The following is a 21,129-nucleotide window of genomic DNA, read 5'->3' as shown; positions in this document are numbered from 1 at the left end:
CTAACTGATGGAGGTGGTGCGGAGGTACTAGGCTCATGCCCTAGGCTTAGCTTTTTCGTCATCAACGCTGGCACTGGGTCTCTCAGCGCGACCTAGGCCTTGCGGCATCGAAAGGTCGCCATTGATGCTCCTCCTCCGAGCGTTGTGGCTGGCTGGCTTCTTGCGTCGGGTTGCCGCAACTTCTGGAGGGGAGGGGGCCTCCGGCTCCTGCGAGTTGGGTCCCGTTCCGGGCTCCTTAGCACTGTCCTCAGGATGGGAGGGTGAGGCATCAGGTCCGTCACCGGATCCCTCCTGGGGCTGGACTGATTGTGCCCGAGAAGGAACAGGGGGTTACCTTGGCACCCGGCTGTGTCTCGGTACTGCTATGGTCATACCTAGATAGTTCGGCCTTTAGGCTAGGCGGGAACAAGCTCTCGGTTGCAGACCCCTTCTTGTTACGCTCGAGGCAGGAACATGGATCCCAGCCCCTAGGGTAGCTTCTTTCCTCTTACCTGCTTTCCTAGCCCCCGACGACGAAGGTTTTCTTTAGCCTAAGTTTCTTGGGAAGGACACTAGGCTCACTAACTAGGTCCCCGTTAATAAGGAGGAAGATTACTAGGCCTAGTGTTCTCCAATTGGGCACTATCCCCCTCACACACGTCCTTAGGCCCCACAGTAGTCGGCCTAGGCCTAGGCTTATCGGCATCAACATTAGCGTCACTGAAAACACTCTCATGCGCCTCATAATAGAGCCTCCACTGATCATTATTCCACTGCGCACAGGTTGAACACGATGCATCAGGGGAACATTCAAAACCCCTACAAGCAATACACCACAGATGAGGATCCGAGGTTGGCGAAGGCAAAGATGTACCGCAACGCATGCCATCGGAAACACACACAAATCCTCCCCCGCAAAAACCCACCATAGATCCGCCTTCCATACTTACAGGGAAGTTAGGATGCTAGGTAATACTAAAAGATAAATAAAAGGATAGGAAAAGGGCACTGTGGAAGCACTCAAGCACAGGATGTCAAAGATATATCACGATAAAGAAAGACTACAGTCGGCGGTCATGCGTTGTTTATCTCAAGTCGGGTCAAGGCGGAAGGAGTAGGTGTTGACACGACGGCTACCGCGAAAAGAATGGTATCACAATGACCTACCCAAGCTGGCCCGGGCGGGTCACCCCCCGCGCAGTTACCCCAGACCCAGGTACAGCGATTCAAGTTTGAACTCTTTGTATGCGGTAGCGGCGGCGCGTTCCCGCGGATATCCTTTTGTTAGACAACCGACGGTTTTGTACTTAGTCGGAACAACAGCTGTTTACTCCTGGCTTGTTGTTGGTGAGAAATCGTGTTTTGATTGTTGTGATAAAAGTGCTCCAGCGTCTGTGGGTACAAGTGGTGTGCGGATTTATCACAGGAAATGGAAAGTTTGTTGACACAAGCGTCAATCTTCGAAACATTTTTAGTTGTAAGTAAAAATTTCTAAAGCGTTTTGGTGAGATTTCCACTGCCGTGGGCGCCATTTTCAGTACCCTCTGTTTAAATCTTAAAATTTGGCCTTAATTTCTAACTTTGGAGAAAATACTTACTTCGAAAGGAGAGTAGAGGTCTTTAGCTCCGTTTTTCACCAACAAGAAGTCGCGACTGATGCCCATCTCCGGTGTCAGGACGCGTTATAATGTACTTTTTCGGAGGGTGGCTAGCGTTGATTGTAGGTGGCCTGCTTGGCCTGCTGTGATATTCTACCCTATATACTACAAATAGATACGCTAATTTCACTTATTTCCCCGGTTTTGTGTAAGTCTTATACCTAGTTTGGAGGGTAAACACATACCAATTGACAACACTGATAAACAATTGAAGAGCGCAAAACGCCGCAAAGAATGCCGTAGTCCCCTTGAATAAGTACGAATAAGTGCTGGTAAGAGGTGGGTTTACGATTGTTGGTGATGAAAAGTGCCCCAGCGTCTATGGGTACGAAGGTGTGCAGATTTAGCACATGAAATGGGAAGTTTGTTGACACAAGCGACTCCGTAAATATCAAGATAGCGTCAATCTTCGAAACATTTTTAGTTGTAAGTAAAAATTTCTAAAGCGTTTTGGTGAGATTTCCACTGCCGTAGCCACCCTTTTCAGTACCCTCTGCTTAAATCTTAAATTGGCCTTAGCTAATTTCTAACTTTAGAGAAAATACTTACTTCGAAAGGAGAGTAGAGTCTTTAGCTCCGTTTTTCACCAACAAGAAGTCGCGACTGATGCCCATCTCCGGTGTCAGGACGCGTTAGGTATAATGTACTTTTTCGGAGGGTGGCTAGCGTTGATTGTAGGTGGCCTGCTTGGCCTGCTGTGATATTTTACCCTAAATATGTAATATATTGATGTTTTACTATTTATTTAAAAAATTATCGAAGTGCACTCTTCGTCGTTGTCTTCTACAAAAACAGTTGTTTACTCGGTGAGGGGGCGTTTTCCGATTGTTGTAATGAAAGTGCTCCAGCGTCTGAGGGTACAAGTGGTGTGCGGATTTATCACAGGAAATGGTTAGTTTATTGACACAAGCGACTCCGTAAACACTGAGATGGCGTCAATCTTCAAAATATTTCGAGTTGTAAGTAAAAATGTTGAACGCATTTTGGTGAGATTTGCATTGCGTTGGACACCATTTTCACTACTCTCTGTTTAATGCTTTAAATTTGGCCTTAATTTCTAGCTTTGGAGAAAATACTTTACTTTGAAAGGAGAGTAGAGGTCTTTAGCTCCGTTTCTCACCAACAACAAGTCGCGACTGATGCCCATCTCCGATGTCAGGACGCGTTAGCCTATAGCTAGCTAATGTACTTTTTTTGGGATTGTTCACGCTGATCGTACATGGTCCACTCTGTACCCTGCGGTTTTTTACCCTACTATAATTTTCGGCTACTAGCCTACCTACCCGTCACGATCTCAATCACGTCCTCCTCCTCTATGGCAAAGTCGTAAGGCACTCCACCTCCTTCTTCGGCGTCATTGTCATCCTGTATTCGACCGTTCATTTCCTCGGCCATGTCATCGTCTTCTCGCCTGCCATCCCCATCTGCCATGACGCTGTGGTTTATAAACCGTAGGGGTTTATAAACCTCGGTTTTTGTTCGTAAAGACCGGTTTTGTTTGCAATGTTTACAATTTTACACTTCTAAGTCGCAATACCCAGTATCCTACTACAGATCTGACAGACGATGACTAGACAGCGTTTATATTTGGAAATTTACATTGTTTAACTCGTTTTATATAATAAATCAGTAATAAAGATTCTATAAGTACTGTATTCTAAATCAAAAAAGCCTAAATCAAACTTTATTTCTAACAGAATATGATTCAGAAGTGAAGACTTAGAAAACGTTTATCCTTCAGTCAGGTGCACAGATATCTTATTTTACCACAGACGAAGTCAGGTAGAATTTGCTCGAGCACAGGTGAAATTCACTTACTTTTTTTAACGTTTTAGAAATCAAATCATTAATAAAAATAACTAAAAGCCGTATTATAAATTTACAAAGCTTAGTACATTATTGTCTTCAACAGAATTGCCATTACGTGTGACAATAACATTGTGTTGTAGATGAAAGCAGACAGTTTTGTGGAAATGTATCGATGTCTAATTATGTGATTATCTATCAGGGCAATATTGCACAGAGAAGGAAACACCGTTCCCCCCTGTTTCTTTGTTTACTTTCAAATATATACTAGTTTAACCAGGTGGACATCTTTGTGTTTGTCAGACGTGGTTCTTCATCTTCCCTGGCATTCACCCCGTGGAGAAAATTGAAATGAGAACAATAGTGATATTAAAATGGAATTTCACGAAAGGAACACTTCCAACGACTGGATCATATCCTGGTTTGTGGTTAGATTAAATCAAGTTGACTATATGCCCGCACTGAACCAATGGGGTAAGGTAAGAGGTCCGGTGTGGAATTTTTGACTTTATCAGCCCACAGAGATTCATGTCCTGAGCGACTATGTAAGTAAAATAATGACATTGCTAAATGATACTGATACTTATACGAAATTGAGGTCTGACCCTACACAGACAGTGAACACCCATTTTAATAAACAAATTAAATCCATTTTGAAGGGCTTTGACCATTTAATTAAACAGTTTACACCGCAATGCGCCTCCCTACCTTATATGTATGGTTTAGTCAAGACATAAAATCAATAACCCTATCAGACCAATCATTAGTTCAGTGGGCTCAGTTACGTATAATTTATCTAAATGGCTTGTAAAAATTCTTACTCCTTTGGTAAAAAAAACATTTCTAACACGAATGTTAAAAACAATGTTGATTCTATAAACAAATTGAATAGTTTAAATTTGAATTTTGATTTTAATATGGTTAGTTTTGATGTTGTCTCTTTATTTACAAAAGTGCCTGAAGATGACTTACTTGAATATTTGGAGGAGGAATTAGAACGTCATGACATTCCCATAAGTGTGGCAAACCACATTAGTCTCATAAGGTTATGTATCAAAGATAGTAAATTTTGTTTTAATGGGGAATTTTTTGTACAAAAGTTTGGCATGGCTTCATGGGTAAATCCCTTATCTCCTGTCCCTTAGCAATATTTACATGGAATTTTTTGAGACAAAACTCTTACCAAGAATTTTGCCCCAAAAAGTTATTTGGTTTAGATATGTGGATGATATCTTCTGTATTTGGCCAGTTCACGAAAATCTCCTGGAATTCCTTAATAATCTCAATAATTTAGTCCCTTCTATAAAATATACCGTAGAGGAAGAAATTGTAATTTGAATTTTCTTGATGTAACTGTCCATAGAAATTTCACCTTTTCAGTCTTTCGAAAATCAACTAACATTGCCTCTTTTGTTCATTACTACTCCAATCACCATCAAAATGTTAAATTCTCTGTTTTTTTCTGGGATGTTTCTAAGGGCTTTACGTGTCTGTAGCCCGCAGTTTATTGACACTGAAATTAAAACTATTTATGATATTGCAATGAAACTTAAATACCCAAGGACTTTTGTAGATGTGGCATGGAAAAGAGCTAGAAAAACATTTTATTCAACTAATGACAAACCTCAATTTAGTAAGCATAACATTTTAAAATTACCCTATGATGAAAGGTTTTTAGATATTCCTAGAATTTTAAAGCTTTTTAACATAAATGTTGTTTTCAGTAATATTAATGTCGAGAGTTTAATAATAAAAAATTCTCCTAAAGATCTTCCTGGCTGCATATATGAAATTCCTTGCAAAAAGTGTGATAAAGTCTATTACGGACAAACCGGTAAATCTCTTTCACAACGTCTCAAACAACATCAGTATTCTGTGAGAACTGGGCAAATATCGAATGCATTATTCGTACATATGAGAGATTTAGATCATCCTATTAACTGGAGTCAAGCAAGAGCCTTAATCCCATGTAATGACACAGTTAAAAGGAATATCATTGAATCTTGTTTCATCAAGTCAAATAATAGAAATATTCTAAATTTAAGTCTTGGTTTATTTAAACTTGATGCTTTCATAATGAAAAAAGTTGTAGATAAATATAAGCAACAAAATTAATATATTCAGTTTTTACATGTTTTGGACTGTAAAGAAACTTGGTAATTTCGGTTAGGGTCAATCTGTTCAGGTTTGTGAGACCGTTGATATCCGATAATCTGGGATTATCTCTTTTTAATTTTTTATTTTTCCCTTTTGACAATTAACCATCTGGTATTCTTGATCTTGTATTGTACCTGAGACCATTTCTCTCCAATTGTACTTCATAACTCCTTGACAATGTCTGAGTAAAGACGAAAGCACTTGGATTTCTGACTATCATTTTCCTGTGGAATTCGCTTATTTATGAAGTCACGTGCATCTACTGTGATTTTTTAAGCATATATATTATATTTATATATATATATATATATATATATATATTATATATATATATATATTATATATAGTTATGTTCGGGATAATTTTTAGCAAATTGTGATTTCTTCCAACCACTCGAAATAAATCACTGAAAACTATACTCAACAATTTCTCAGGTTGAGAGTATCAATGACACTGGCCCACGACAAGAAATAAATGAGAGGCAGTTCTTCCTGCATTGGTGTGCTTTATTGAATACTAAAAGGGTTCTGGGAAATATTACAGCAGACAATGGAGTGACATCAAAGCGAAGTTCATTGCAAGACGGAATTCATTTCAGCAGTAATTTCTTGATTTTGATCTTCCAAAAGAAAATCTTGCAAAAGGAAGCTTCAAAGTCAAGGAATTCTCCAGACGACAATATATCTTGGAAATGTGAGCGGAGATGGAGAACCAGAAGATCTAGGGAAGGTCTGCAGCGGCCTCCTTGAATCCTGACGCAAGGGAGGCTGTGTACTTCCTGGCCTGGACGTCTCCTTCGGGGTCGACGTAGGTGAAGCTGCCGATGGTGCACCCTGTGGGCCACGGGTCTCCTGTGGTGGGCTGGGGCCTCCCATGTGGCCGAAGGAGTACTGCACTGTTTCGTCCTGGGCGTGGGACTGTCCTTCGACAAAGGGCTCGCCAGGGGCAGCTACAACAGCGACAGCAGCTGCAGGCACAGTAAGGATTGGAGCAGAATACACTACAGGAGCAGCAACTGGAACTGGTGCAGGGGCCACAACAGGAACAGGAGCAGAATAAGCAGCAGGTAAAAATGGAGCAGGAGCATGTATTACAGGTCTGCTAGCATACGTAGCAGGTTTAGGGGCACCGAATCGGATACCAGGTTCAGGGATCTTCGTGACAGCGGGACTTAAGCTGTCTGCGTGCACGATAGCCCTTGCACTTGGGACTATGCTGTAGGGTAGAACTGCAGCCTGGCAGGCTACAGCCGCCATCAGGATGACCTGAAGTTTAGGAATATGTTTTAGCGTCCGGTTCAGCAAAAGTGAAACTCGCTGAAAAAAATTAGGACTTATTGCACGTTTAATATAAAAGATGGAGTGAACCAAATCAGTCATCTAAATAAATCTAAGAGAAAATTATAAAGTTTAGTATGACATCCGTAATGTTTCTCTGTCAATGCTTCTCAGTAAAGAAAGAAATAACTCCATACAGGATATCCTCTGAACTGGTGCACTCTGACCACTGTGCTGTGAGAGTGGTCATGAACTGGAGAATAGTATGCGAGGGAAGCAAGAGTGGAAAATATGAGATAGATATAAGAAAGCTGAAAGATTGCAAAGACAGACGAGCCTTGGTAGAAATAGCAAGAGAAAATGGTCCAAGAATACAGAAATACACCAAATGGCAAACAGAACTGGACAAGATAATTGAGAAAGTGTAAGAAAAAAACAAAGTGAAAAAGAACAAATCAAGAGTATTAAGAGACCTAATGAGGGCTAGAAGGAGAATAAAAAAGGAAGATAAAAAATTCATTAGTGCAGAAAAGAAGAGGATATGGCAGGTGCAGGAGAAGTTAATAAGTGAATACATTATTAGAGAAAAAATGAAGGAAGATGGCATTAAAATAAAGGAGACAGCAGCTGGAATAAAATCCAAAGGAGTAAATGGAGCAGCCTTTTGGGACTTCAAGAAAAAACTTGACGGCACAAAACCAAATAATGTGGTGGCAGTAAGAAGCAAGGGAGGGAAAGTAATAGAAAATGTTGAAGAAATTAAAAGAGAATATGAACAATACTATAAAGATCTATTCATATTAGATAAACCTAAAGATGAAATCAGTAGGCTAGCAGATGAAACTAACCTCCAGTACCGGAAATGGATGTCCATAAGTGGGACAGGAAAAACGGAAAAAATCCAAAAGCCAACTATTCAAGATGTGGAAAAAGCAGTAAAGAACCTGAAGAATAAATACACCCCAGACTGTCAAGATATAAATAATATAATTATAAAAAGTTTGGGTACAGAAATGACTGAAAGTCTGGCGCTCTTAATTGGAGACATTGAAGAGCAGTCACACACTCCGGAAGACTGGGAGAAAATGAAAATATTATCACTGCATAAAAAAGGAAGCAAACTGGAATTAGAAAACAAGAGAGGGATATTCATTACAAGTAACATAAGCAAGGTATTTGAAAAAGTGAGGATGGAAATAACGAAGGATGAGTTAAACCAGAAGATAAGCCGGTTCCAATGTGGTGGCATAGAGGGAAGATCCACAGTTGATCACCTGCTAACCTTAAACGCAGTGATTGACTGCAACTCACTGTTAGAAGCCCCAATGTACATATGGTTTGGGGATGCGTATAAATGCTTTGACAAACTAGATCTGAAGGACTGCATCAAAGAGATAGGTAAAATGATAGGATGGAAAGATGCATGGTTGATAAGAAAAATGAATGAAAATGGCAAAGCAGCCATAAGATGCCCAGCGGGAGAAACTGACACAATTAACATAACAGAAAATGTGAGGCAAGGTACAATTTTTGGCCCAAAGATATGCAGCATAGTGACTGACAGAGTAAAGGATTTTATTTAGCAGGAAGAATGTAACATCATAAGAAACGTTAGCAATAGAGTCCCTAATATTTGTTGATGACATAATGTTCCCCACAAGCAGGAAAGAGGGAGTAGAAATGGCGATTGGCAACTGCCGTAGCCTAGAGCAGCTTAAGAAATTTACATTTAATACAAAGCCAAGTAAGTCAGCAGTGGCAGTAATAGATAAAAAAGCAAAGAAATCAGATGTACCAATAAAAACAGAACTGAAAAATGACCCAATTAGTAGCGTGAAAGAATATAAGTACTTAGGAGAATGGTACACACTGAATGGCTCAAAGGAAGCAAGTGTTAAAACGAGAAATCAAGAGGTTGAGTACCTACTAAGAGACAAAATCAGAAGGATTATGGGGAATGTTAACCCAACGTAGGGAAACAAAATGCACTAGAAAGTAACGGAAAAAGATCTATGAAACAGCAGTTGTACCAACCTTATTTGCCAACATAGAGACGTGGAGTAACGTAACGGAAAATGAATTAAATGCGCTAGAGAAAATGCAATATAGGATCCTTCGAGGAATGTATGAACAACCTAAGGGCACGCCGTATTGGGGAATTATAGCCGAGTCCGGCATATGGCCAGTAGCCTACAGAATTGAGTATAAGAAGTTAATGCTTTTCCACAACATAATAAATTCGGAGGAGAAAAGGGTAGTAAAAGAAATAGTTGAAGATCAGTTAAGAGCCCCATATGGGCAATGTTGGACAAAAATTGTGGTGAGCATATGCACCAAATATGATATAGAAATTAATGGACTAAGAGAATATCCCAAAGCAGCACTGAAAAAGGAAATAAAGAAAAAAATTAATCAAGATATCCAAGAGACTTTGAGAGAAAAGAGAAAAGAAATTAAGAAGCTGAAATTCATAGACGACTTCGAGGAAAACAAGGACATAAGGGAACTGGAAACAAAGGATGCGTGTATCATTATGAAAGCCAGACTGAATATGTTGAACTTAAGGGCCAACTTCCGGGGCAGATTTAATGAAGGTCTGTGAAACATGTAGAGTGGAGGAGGAAACCACCGAACATTTATTCAAGTGTCAATTACTACAAAAAGGAGATAAGGATATAAATTTAGGGACACCGTTATCCCCTAACAGAAGACTGGGAGAATATATAAGGATAGCCCTTAAAATTAAGAATGTTCTTAACCTGAAAAGCGATAGATGTCAAAGCTAAGTAACACGGCTCTGCCTCACTTATAAAGAAGAAGAAATGAAAGGGAGTTGGGGTAAAAGTAAATAAAGCTTTGCACCTCATAGTGTAGTGTGCCCGCAACTGTGTTTGTGGAGTGAGCGCCTAGGAACCAGGACTGAACACTGTAAATTGTGTCCCTCATAACTTTCCATTGTCAAAAGTGAGACTCACCACAGAATTGGAACCTGACACATCACAATATTAGAAGCTAGAACTTGTCTTCCCAGAAGTCGGAAGTGACGGTTAGTATACTTACGAAAGTCTTCATGGCAGGGGAGATCGAGAGAGCTGCGCTGGCATGAGCTCTTGCTCCTGGAGAAACCGATGATCTTGTGAACCTTATATACTGGATCATCTCCCCTGGACCCACGCCCTTCTAACGCTGGTGCTACTGGCACTACACCTGACGAAGGTCTGACCATCTCCCGCCAGCCCAATTATAAAAATAAAAAAAAGTAGACATGTGGATCTCATGAGAATTTCGAGGCCACTTTAAAGCGACGCATTGGTAATCTTCTTCGACTACTTTTTATGCAGGAGAGGTACCCCGCCTAAACTGCTTCCTTAATTAAGCTCGCCACTAACATTCAGTTATGCCTGCACAGTTATAACTGCGCAGTCGGACTGTGCAGACGAATCACACAGAGCCAGCCAGCCGTTTCCTCTGTCCGCAGCAGCCAAGGCGTCAACACCAACAATGCTCTGGAGTCTGGCTGTATAATTGACTCGCTGACATCACAAGAGAAATTCACACCCATGTGAATTTGTTAACTAAGAGTTTAAATTTGGCCCCAAGGACTTTCATAGTGTTTATTGATAATTTCATGAAAGAGAGATGAGTTCCCTCTACCTTCTCTTACTACCTAATGAGCACCATATTCTTTGGAAGCTTGAATTTTAAGTCAGTGGCCTCTTTGGGATTGTTCAATAATATTCACGACAGTAAAATAATAATGAATATCATGATTATTAATCTTAAGATCAACGCTACTCATATGGAACAAGCCCACCATAGGGGCCATTGACTTGAAATTCAGAGAATATGGTGTTCATTTGAAAGATGCAACAGAAAGAAGAGATCAGTTATCAAAAAAGAAAAAATATTTAATGAACATGTTAATAAAGACAGAGATAAAAGTTTATCAAAAGTATAACCTTATTCGGTGATAAAATTCTACGATCCCCTTTGTTTCAGAGAACATGAAATCTGTTAATGGTAAAATGTCAAATGAAAAACAATATTGCTTGACTGGTAGCTTTTATTGATAGCCAAAAGTCAGGAAGTTTAGAGAAATATCACAGCTGAGGAAAGTTTGAGATAAGAAAATATAGTTTTTTCAGGTCTGTCCACATTTTTCTGTCAGTAAAATTATCAAACATTATCATTATTGATGCCCTCTTTTAGACATCTGAATGTGCCAGGGAATTACTTTCATCAGGTGGAGAAAACGACTGAAGGAAAATCTAGAATTCTTTTGCATGAAAGTTAGAATAAAATTCATAAGAATATGTCTTGACTTTGTACTCTCTCCATTGACAAAAAAAAAAAATCAGAACAATTATGAAAGAATGGCTTGAATATTAAAAGACGAAATAAGTCTCACTGGTGTATGCCATGAATGATGATTTCTTGTATAGTTATTAATGTTCCTATGCTGACGATTACATAGCAGCAATCTAAAATGACACTGTAGGATTCATTTCTGAACTTGAGCTGAGACGGAGAACCCGAAGAAGATCTAGGGAAGGTCAGAGGCGGCCACCTTGAATCCTGAGGCAGGAGCTGCAGCGTACTTCCTGACCTGGACGTCTCCTTCGGGGTCGACGTAGGCGAAGCTACCGGCGGTGCGCCCAAGGGAGTCCCTGGTCTCGACGCGGGTGTTGGGGCCTCCCCAGTGGCCGAAGGAGTACTGCCCTGCTTCGTCCTGGGCGTGGAACTGTCCTCCGACGAAGGGCTCGCCGATGGAGGGCATGGGTGGCTCGGGTGCCTGAAGAGGCTCAGGGGCGGCTGCAATGGCTATAGAAGCTGCAGGCACAGCAGGAACTGGAGCAGAATAAGCAACAGGAGCAGCAACTTGAACTGGTGCAGGGGCCACAACAGGAACAGGAGCTGGAGCAGCAGCAGCTACAACTGGAGCGGAATAAGTAGCGGGTACTACAGCAGCAGACACAGCAGGTACAAATGGAGCAGGAGCATGTACTACAGGTCTGCTGGCATACGTAGCAGGTTTAGGGACACCGAATCGGATACCAGGCTCAGGGATCTTCATGACAGCAGGACTTAAGCTGTCTGCGTGCACGATAGCTCTCGCACTTGGGACTACGCTGTAGGGTAGAACTGAAGCCTGGCAGGCTACAGCCGCCATCAGGATCATCTGAAGTTTAGGAATATGTTTTAGCGTCCGGTTCAGAAAAGGAGCAAAACTCACTGAAAACAACGTGTTGCACATTTCATAGAAAAGATAGAATAAGCCAAGTTAGTCATCTCGTTAAGTCTAAGGGAAGTTTATGAGGGGTTAAGGGATTGAACATTGTAAAATAGACCCTTCAGGTGGTATTCAGACGTAAAAATCAATTGCACTAAGCCAAGTTCGAAGTGTGTGTGTGTGTGTTTATGTCGTGAAAGAGTATTTGAGCAACAATAAGATAAAAATAAGCGTCCTTATTTACATATGTGTGTCATCAAGTGTACAGTAAACATGACTTTCAAAGGTAAATCCTCTGAAAAAAAGGACTAGAATTACTTTTTTCTCAAATTCCGATTCTTTATCTCTTGTTCTCTCTCTCCAAATCTCTTATCCTCCCCCTTCCCGACACCTCTCTTCGATCTCTCTCTCTCTCTCTCTCTCTCTCTCTCTCTCTCTCTCTCTCTCTCTCTCTCTCTCAGCATAGACAGAGACGTACCTATGAATGTTTCATAGATTGTTATAAGCTGGTATATTCTGTTAACAGTTATTATGAAATGAACTCTATAGTAAGTTTTCTGGACATGTAAAATTTGAATGTTTATCCATAGAGTATAGTTCTCTGTAGTAATGTTTCTCTGTCAATGCTTCTCAGTAACGAGTGAACACTTTGTATCCTTGCTAACTTTACAAAAAATCATCTCTGCTTCCGTCCCGATCTTTCCAACGCCAAAAGCGAGACTCGCCACAGAATTGGAACCTGATACATCACAGAATTAGAAGTTAGAACTTCCTGCAGAAGTACTTACGAAAGTCTTCATGGTCGTAGAGATTGAGAGAGCTGCGATACTGTCCTGTTGAAGACGTGAGTAGGAGACCTTTTGTGATGTCCTGAAGATGATCCTGCAAGCCTTATATACCGGATCATCACCCCTGTGACCACGCCCTTCTAAAATTCTACTGCTACACCTGGCGACACCGGTCTGGTCACCACCCGCTAAATCAATTCTCGAAAAAAAGAAAAAAGGAGAATTATGGAGCTCATGACAAGATCCACCGAAACGAATATTTAACCGAAAACCTGAATGAGAATTTCGAGGCCACTTTTAAGCGGACGAGTTGGTATAATCTTCTTCGACTACTTTTTATATAGGAGAGGTGCCCCGCCTAAACTGGTTCCTGAAAGGTTCTTCAGTCCCGCTCTTCGAAATTTAGCGTGGACTGTTATGTGAATACATTATTACTCATTCGCTGTAAGTCACCTGAACATATTCGTCCGATTCCTAGGGATAAAAAGAAGAGTGTATAGTCTCTGACTGTCGAACAGTCTCTGAGAATCTCGCGCGATTGGGACTTCAGAAGTTCGAAAGAAGTAATGCATTATTACCCTGATGCTATTCTCCGCGAATTCTAATGCATTTTTATCTATTTATTAACTTATTTTTTTACCTTTGATAAGTGAGATCTCTTCTTTCTGGAGTTTCCTTTACCTTCTCTTAGTCTTACTTCCTAACGAACACCATATTCTTTGGAAGCTTGAATTTCAAGTCAGTAGCCACTGTGGGATTTGTTCATTGATATTCACGACAGTAAAATAATTGATGATGTAATGAATTCTAAAGTTTTTTTTTTTATGTTACGAGTCGAGATCCTATTCCAAATGATTATTTCTTTCGTCTTCTTTTGTATGAGAACAAGAAAGGAAGACGCAAAAGTAGGCCGAGGTTCTTCAGAGAAAGATAAGTAAAGGTAAGTTTGGTCTATTGAATTTCGCTTCTCAGACTCTGAACTGAGGGACAATCATTAAGAAAGGAATTGAGTAAAAAATTTGCGAACCTAATCCTGTTCAGATAGATTTGTAGTACTATTGGATCAAAATTAACAAAAGGGGTTGGATGGGCCGTTGTATAAATGACAGCATATCACTCAGCCATACTACAGTTGCATTCGTATCTCGTAAAAAAAGTGACCAGTAGATTCTATGTAATGTAAGTGACCTCAGCAGATTTGAAAAGATGGGTTGTTTCAAAGGTCATTCTCTACTACTACTCCTACTAGGACAGCAAGGCACCAAAACAGGTCAAGGATATAAATATTGCTCTTGAGACGCCTAAACCTCAGGACGAGAGATTAGTCAAATATGTGAGACTAATTATTTGCCGGTTAAGAAATGTATATTATTCACTTGATAAACTCTGGCTGTCAAGATGATTCTTCCTCCTCTTCAATTGTAGACAGTCTGTCAGACCATAATGCTAATAGGGAATGGCGATACGTTTTCATTTTTCTATATCCAAGGTTATAAGCGAACTTGTCAATAAAATACAAGACAGCTCTATTCCAGGTGTTGTAGCGAAGTCCTGTGTGTTGCAAACTTGCATCTCTGTTTAGCGGCCAGTTGTCAAACTACCAAAACTTCAATGAACTTCACCCAGGAGAACACGATAAGACAACAGAGACTAAATATAAATCAATCAGAAAAGCGTACCACCGTACTACCACGAGATCTCATCCTTATACGGATGTTAGTTTCGATCGAAACGGTTCAGCCGAGCTCATTTTCGGCTGAACTGGGTGTTTAGCGACCTTTAGATCAGCGTTGCCAACAGCAGGGTAATTGCCCTACACATAGGGTAATTTGACCAAATATTTTAGACCTAAGGGGCAATATTTTTCAAGTGCAGTGGGTAATTATTAACAATGCCTGTATTGAATCAACATCCCTTTATTAGTATATTATTTCTTATCAATCACAACCTCAGAATGTTGGGTAATTTCCAGTTATGTAGGGTAATTTCTTGTCTTTTGTAGGGTGCATAGGGTTAGAGGGGTTGGCATCACTGCCTTAGATTGTCCATAGTCCCCAAGGGGACTCAATAGCTATCACTCCGGGGTCTCCTGCCTTAGAGGGAGTGACTCCAGGTGTTGACAATCCTGATCTCAGCATATCCTTCCGGACGAGGTTGCTGGAAACAAGACGTAGTAATCTACTTTGCAAAACGGGACTGATTATACCTAGCACGTAACACTTACGTACTTAGGGTAGCAACTATAGTAGATTCACATCAACCGTGCATCTGTGTTCTAGGCCAGTCCCTTACGAAGCTTCTGATTGACTGTTGATGAGCCAATCACAGGGCTGGAAACTCTCACAGTCTCTCGAGAGAGTTCACATAGGCAGGATGTATGTTCCATCCTCCTGAGGAATACTTTGAATAACATATACCTCAGGGGAGGTGAAACATACATCCTGCCCATATGAACTCTCGAGAGAGACTGTGTATGAGTTTCCAGCCCTGCGATTGGCTTATCAACAGCCAATCAGGAGTGTCGTAAGGGACGGGCCTAGACATCAGGTGCACGGTTGATCTGAATCTACTGTAGTAGCAGCTCATGCCTCAGTTTTAATAGCGACAAATCCATCAATCAAAATAGGGTAGCAGAATAACAGTGAGGGCTAAAGGAATGTGGCTAAATCATTCTACATCTAAATCAAGTGGTTCGGTCTAAACTGAGGAAAATACCTATTGCATTGTATTGTATGGTGATTTTGCGCTGCATGGAACCAGTGGTTATTCAGCAGAGGGACTAACGGCTTTAAGTGACTTCCGAACCACGTCGAGAGTGAACTTCTATCATCAGAAATACACATCTCTCACACCTTAATGGAATGCCCGAGAATCGAACCAGCGACCACCGAGGTGGCAGGCCAATACCACACCGATCACGCCAATGAGGCGCTAAATACGTGAATGATTTATGCTGCCTGTTGGGGACTCTTGATAATGTTCGCTCAGAGGCTGACAAGAAGCTCTTGTTTTTAATGATCAATGGATGACTAGGTAAGAGTGCGTGCTTGTACATTAGATAGGGAGTGTTGTAAGTCTTGCACTACATACTGAAGAGAACTTACACACATGCGCATAGTTAGGGGTGGGTTCTTCTGCGTCCTGTCTGAGATTGACTAGCGACAGAGCAGAGTTTCAGAGCTGTTTGACGCTACACTATTATTATAGTTATTGTACTGAAAATAAACGGCTGTTTCTAAGGCATTCCAATTTATATATAGAGTTCTTCTCTATTTCTTCTCAGTATCTTCTTTACGCTGATGAAAAGAAGATAATAATAAGAATAGAGAAGACTATATATAAATTGAATACTGTAGAAACAGCCATTATTTTCAATGTTATTGCCTTCAGAGAAATTCTCTTCCTTATTATTATTATTATTGTTATTATTATTATTATTATTAATCATAAGATGAACGCTACTCATAAGGAACAAGCCCACCATAGGGGCCATTGACGTTGAAATTCAGGACTTCCAAAGAAATAATTATTTGGCGTTCATTTGAAAATAACGTAACAATAATAATAATAATAATAATAATAAAGGGAAGAGAATTTTTCTTGAGGGCAATAAAACCATTGAAAATTAAAAAATGGCGGTTTCTTTTACAGCATTCAATTATATATAGTCTTGCTCTTATTTCTTTTCAGAAGGCCATAGGACAAATACAAAGAAGAAGAAGGAGATCAGTTATTAGAAAAGAAAACTAAATAAACAAAAAATTATTAATAAAGACAGCCCGATTGCCAAAAGTTAATCAAAATTCCACGATCCCTTTTCGTTTCAGAGAAACATGAAATCTGTTAATAAGTAAAATGTTCAAAATTTTTTTTTTTTTTTTTTTTTTTGAAAAACAATCATCGCTTGAACTGGTATCCTTTATTTATGATAGCCAAAAGTTCAGGAAGTTTAAGAGAAATAAAATCACAGCTGAGGGAAGTTTGGAGATAAGAAAAATATAGTTTTTTCAGGTCTGTCCCCAACATTTTCTGTCAGTAAAAATTATTCAAAAACATTATCAATTTATTGATGCCCTCTTTTAGGACAATTTTGGATGTGAATACGAATTACTTTCAATCAGGTGGAGGAAAACCGATCTGAAGGAAAATCTATAGAATTCTTTTGCACTGAAAGTTAGGAATAAAAATTCAAAATTCATAAAGAATGTTGGTATTGACTGTTTGTACTCTTCTCTATTGAACAAAAAAAAAATCACGGGACAATTGCATGAAAGAATGGCTTGAATATTAAAAAGATGAAATAAGCTTCACTGGTGGGTATGACCATGACTGATGTATTTCGTTGTATAGTTATTAATGTTTCTATGCTTGACGAATTACATAGCAGCAATCTGAAAATGACACCTGTTGGATTCCATTTCTGAACTTGAACTGAGTACGAGGGGAACCCGAAGAAGATCTAGGGAAGGTCAGAGGCGGCCACCTTGAATCCTGAGGCAGGAGCTGCAGCGTACTTCCTGACCTGGACGTCTCCTTCGGGGTCGACGTAGGCGAAGCTACCGGCGGTGCGCCCAAGGGAGTCCCTGGTCTCGACGCGGGTGTTGGGGCCTCCCCAGTGGCCGAAGGAGTACTGCCCTGCTTCGTCCTGGGCGTGGAACTGTCCTCCGACGAAGGGCTCGCCGATGGAGGGCATGGGTGGCTCGGGTGCCTGAAGAGGCTCAGGGGCGGCTGCAATGGCTATAGAAGCTGCAGGCACAGCAGGGACTGGAGCAGAATAAGCAACAGGAGCAGCAAAGAACTTGAAACTGGTGCACGGGCCACAACAGGAACAGGAGCTGGAGGCAGCAGCAGCTAAAACTGGAGGCGGAATAAGTAGCAGGGTACTACAGCAGCAGACAGCAGGTACAAATGGAGCAGGAGCATGTACTACAGTCTGCTAGCATACGTAGCAGGTTTTAGGACATTGAACGGATACCAGGTTCAGGGATCTTCATGACAGCAGGACTTAAGCTGTCTGCGTGCACGATAGCTCTCGCACTTGGGACTACGCTGTAGGGTAGAACTGAAGCCTGGCAGGCTACAGCCGCCATCAGGATCATCTGAAGTTTAGGAATATGTTTTAGCGTCCGGTTCAGAAAAGGAGCAAAACTCACTGAAAATAACGTGTTGCACATTTCATAGAAAAGATAGAATGAGCCAAGTTAGTCATCTCGTTAAGTCTAAGGGAAGTTTATGAGGGGTTAAGGGATTGAACATTGTAAAATAGACCCTTCAGGTGGTATTCAGACGTAAAAATCAATTGCACTAAGCCAAGTTCGAAGTGTGTGTGTGTGTTTATGTCATGAAAGAGTATTGGAGCAACAATAAGATAAAAATAAGTGTCCTTATTTACATATGTGTGTCATCAAGTGTACAGTAAACATGACTTTCAAAGGATTTATCCTCGGAATATTTTGTCTTACATGCTCTCTCTCTCTCTCTCTCTCTCTCTCTCTCTCTCTCTCTCTCTCTCTCTCTCTCTCAGCATAGACAGAGACGTACCTATGAATGTTTCATAGATTGTTTTAGTAGTGAAGTGAATTAAAATGCACATTTCTGACAATGATATAGGTCTAAATGGACTTGCTTCCAGATTATGAATTACAGGGCGAAACGTCCTCAGACTAATATAAGCTGGTATATTTTGTTAACAGTTATTATGAAATGAACTCTATAGTAAGTTTTCTGGACATGTAAAATTTGAATGTTTATCCATAGAGTATAGTATGACATCAGTAATGTTTCTCTGTAGTAATGTTTCTCTGTCAATGCTTCTCAGTAACGAGTGAACACTTTGTATCCTTGCTAACTTTACAAAAAATCATCTCTGCTTCCGTCCCGATCTTTCCAACGTCAAAAGCGAGACTCGCCACAGAATTGGAACTGATTACTCACAGAATTAGAAGTTAGAACTTCCTGCAGAAGTACTTACGAAAGTCTTCATGGTCGTAGAGATTGAGAGAGCTGCGATACTGTCCTGTTGAAGACGTGAGTAGGAGACCTTTTGTGATGTCCTGAAGATGATCCTGCAAGCCTTATATACCGGATCATCACCCCTGTGACCACGCCCTTCTAAAATTCTACTGCTACACCTGGCGACACCAGTCTGGTCACCACCCGCTAAATCAATTCTCGAAAAAAAGGGAAAAAAGTAGACGTATGGAGCTCATGACGAGATCCACCGAAACGAATATTTAACCGAAAACCTGAAGAGAATTTCGAGGCCACTTTTAAGCGGACGAGTTGGTATAATCTTCTTCGACTACTTTTTATATAGGAGAGGTGCCCCGCCTAAACTGGTTCCTGAAAGGTTCTTCAGTCCCGCTCTGCAAAATTTAGCGTGGACTGTTATATGAATACATTATTATTCATTCGCTGTAAGTCACCTGGTAACAGATTCGTCCAATTCTTAGGGATAAAAAGAAGAGCGTATCGAAGAGTCTCTGAGAATCTCGCGCAATTTGGACTTCAGAAGTTCGAAAGAAATTGTAATGCATTATTACCCTGATGCTATTCTCCGCGAATTCTAATGCATTTTTATCTATTTATTAACTTATTTTTTTACCTTTGATAAGTGAGATCTCTTCTTTCTGGAGTTTCCTTTACCTTCTCTTAGTCTTACTTCCTAACGAACACCATATTCTTTGGAAGCTTGAATTTCAAGTCAGTAGCCACTGTGGGATTTGTTCATTGATATTCACGACAGTAAAATAATTGATGATGTAATGAATTCTAAAGTTTTTTTTTATGAAATTACGAGTCGAACTCCTATTCTATAAAAGATTATTCCAAATGATTATTTCTTTCGTCTTCTTTTGTATGAGAACAAGAAAGGAAGACGCAAAAGTAGGCCGAGGTTCTTCAAAGACAGATAAGTAAAGGTAAGTTTGGTCTATTGAATTTCGCTTCTCAGACTGAAATGAGGGACGATCATTCAGAAAGGAATTGAGTCAAAAATTTGCGAGCCTAATCCTGTTCAGATAGATTTGTAGTACTATTGGATCAAAATTAACAAAAGGGGTTGGATGAGCCGTTGTAAATATGACATCATATTACTCAGCCCTACTACCTGATAATGGCGCATTGGTTACTACAATTGCATTCGTATCTCGTAAAAAAGTAACCAGTAGATTCTATACAATAAAAGTGACCTCAGCAGATTTGAAAAGATGGGTTGTTTCAAAGGTCATTCTTAACTACTACTACTACTAGGACAGCAAGGCACCAAAACAGGTCAAGGATATAAATATTGCTCTTGAGACGCCTAAACCTCAGGACGAGAGATTAGTCAAATATGTGAGACTAATTATTTGCCGGTTAAGAAATGTATATTATTCACTTGATAAACTCTGGCTGTCAAGATGATTCTTCCTCCTCTTCAATTGTAGACAGTCTGTCAGACCATAATGCTAATAGGGAATGGCGATACGTTTTCATTTTTCTATATCCAAGGTTATAAGCGAACTTGTCAATAAAATACAAGACAGTTCTATTTCAGGTGTTGTAGCGAAGTCCTGTGTGTTGCAAACTTGCATCTCTGTCGAGCGGCCAGTTGTCAAACTACCAAAACTTCAATGAACTTCACCCAGGAGAACACGATAAGACAACAGAGACTAAATATAAATCAATCAGAAAAGCGTACCACCGTACTACCACGAGATCTCATCCTTATACGGATGTTAGTTTCGATCGAAACGGTTCAGCCGAGCTCATTTTCGGCTGAACTGGGTGTTTAGCGACCTTTAGATCAGCGTTGCCAACAGCAGGGTAATTGCCCTACACATAGGGTAATTTGACCAAATATTTTAGACCTAAGGGGCAATATTTTCAAGTGCAGGGTAATTATTACAATGCCTGTATTGATCAACATCTTTATTAGTATAATTTCTTATCATCACAACCTCAGAATGTTGGGTAATTTCCAGTTATGTAGGGTAATTTCTTGTCTTTTGTAGGGTGCATAGGGTTAGAGGGGTTGGCATCACTGCCTTAGATTGTCCATAGTCCCCAAGGGGACTCAATAGCTATCACTCCGGGGTCTCCTGCCTTAGAGGGAGTGATTCCAGAAGGTGTTGACAATCCTGATCTCAGCATATCCTTCCGGACGAGGTTGCTGGAAACAAGACGTAGTAATCTACTTTGCAAAACGGGACTGATTATACCTAGCACGTAACACTTACGTACTTAGGGTAGCA

At 40.4% G+C, this 21,129-nt stretch overlaps 1 protein-coding gene and 1 pseudogene across 1 annotated transcript in view; both read right to left on the bottom strand.

Moving 5' to 3' along the window:
* Nucleotides 1-3,343, bottom strand: part of LOC135224664 (protein cereblon-like) — a 105,584-nt gene extending 102,241 nt beyond the window's left edge. The window contains exon 1 of the mRNA XM_064263884.1: nt 2,921-3,343. Within this exon, the coding sequence (XP_064119954.1) occupies nt 2,921-3,068 (148 nt within the window). The 5' untranslated portion in view covers nt 3,069-3,343. The remainder of the gene's footprint in view (nt 1-2,920) is intronic.
* A 7,579-nt stretch (nt 3,344-10,922) lies between these two features.
* Nucleotides 10,923-13,051, bottom strand: LOC135224662 (nematocyst expressed protein 3-like; annotated as a pseudogene).
* Between the last annotated feature and the right edge of the window lie 8,078 nt (nt 13,052-21,129).

This window comes from Macrobrachium nipponense, chromosome 12 (assembly GCF_015104395.2).
Source record: "Macrobrachium nipponense isolate FS-2020 chromosome 12, ASM1510439v2, whole genome shotgun sequence".
NCBI lineage: Eukaryota > Metazoa > Arthropoda > Malacostraca > Decapoda > Palaemonidae > Macrobrachium > Macrobrachium nipponense.
This window is presented reverse-complemented; position numbering and strand designations above follow the sequence as displayed.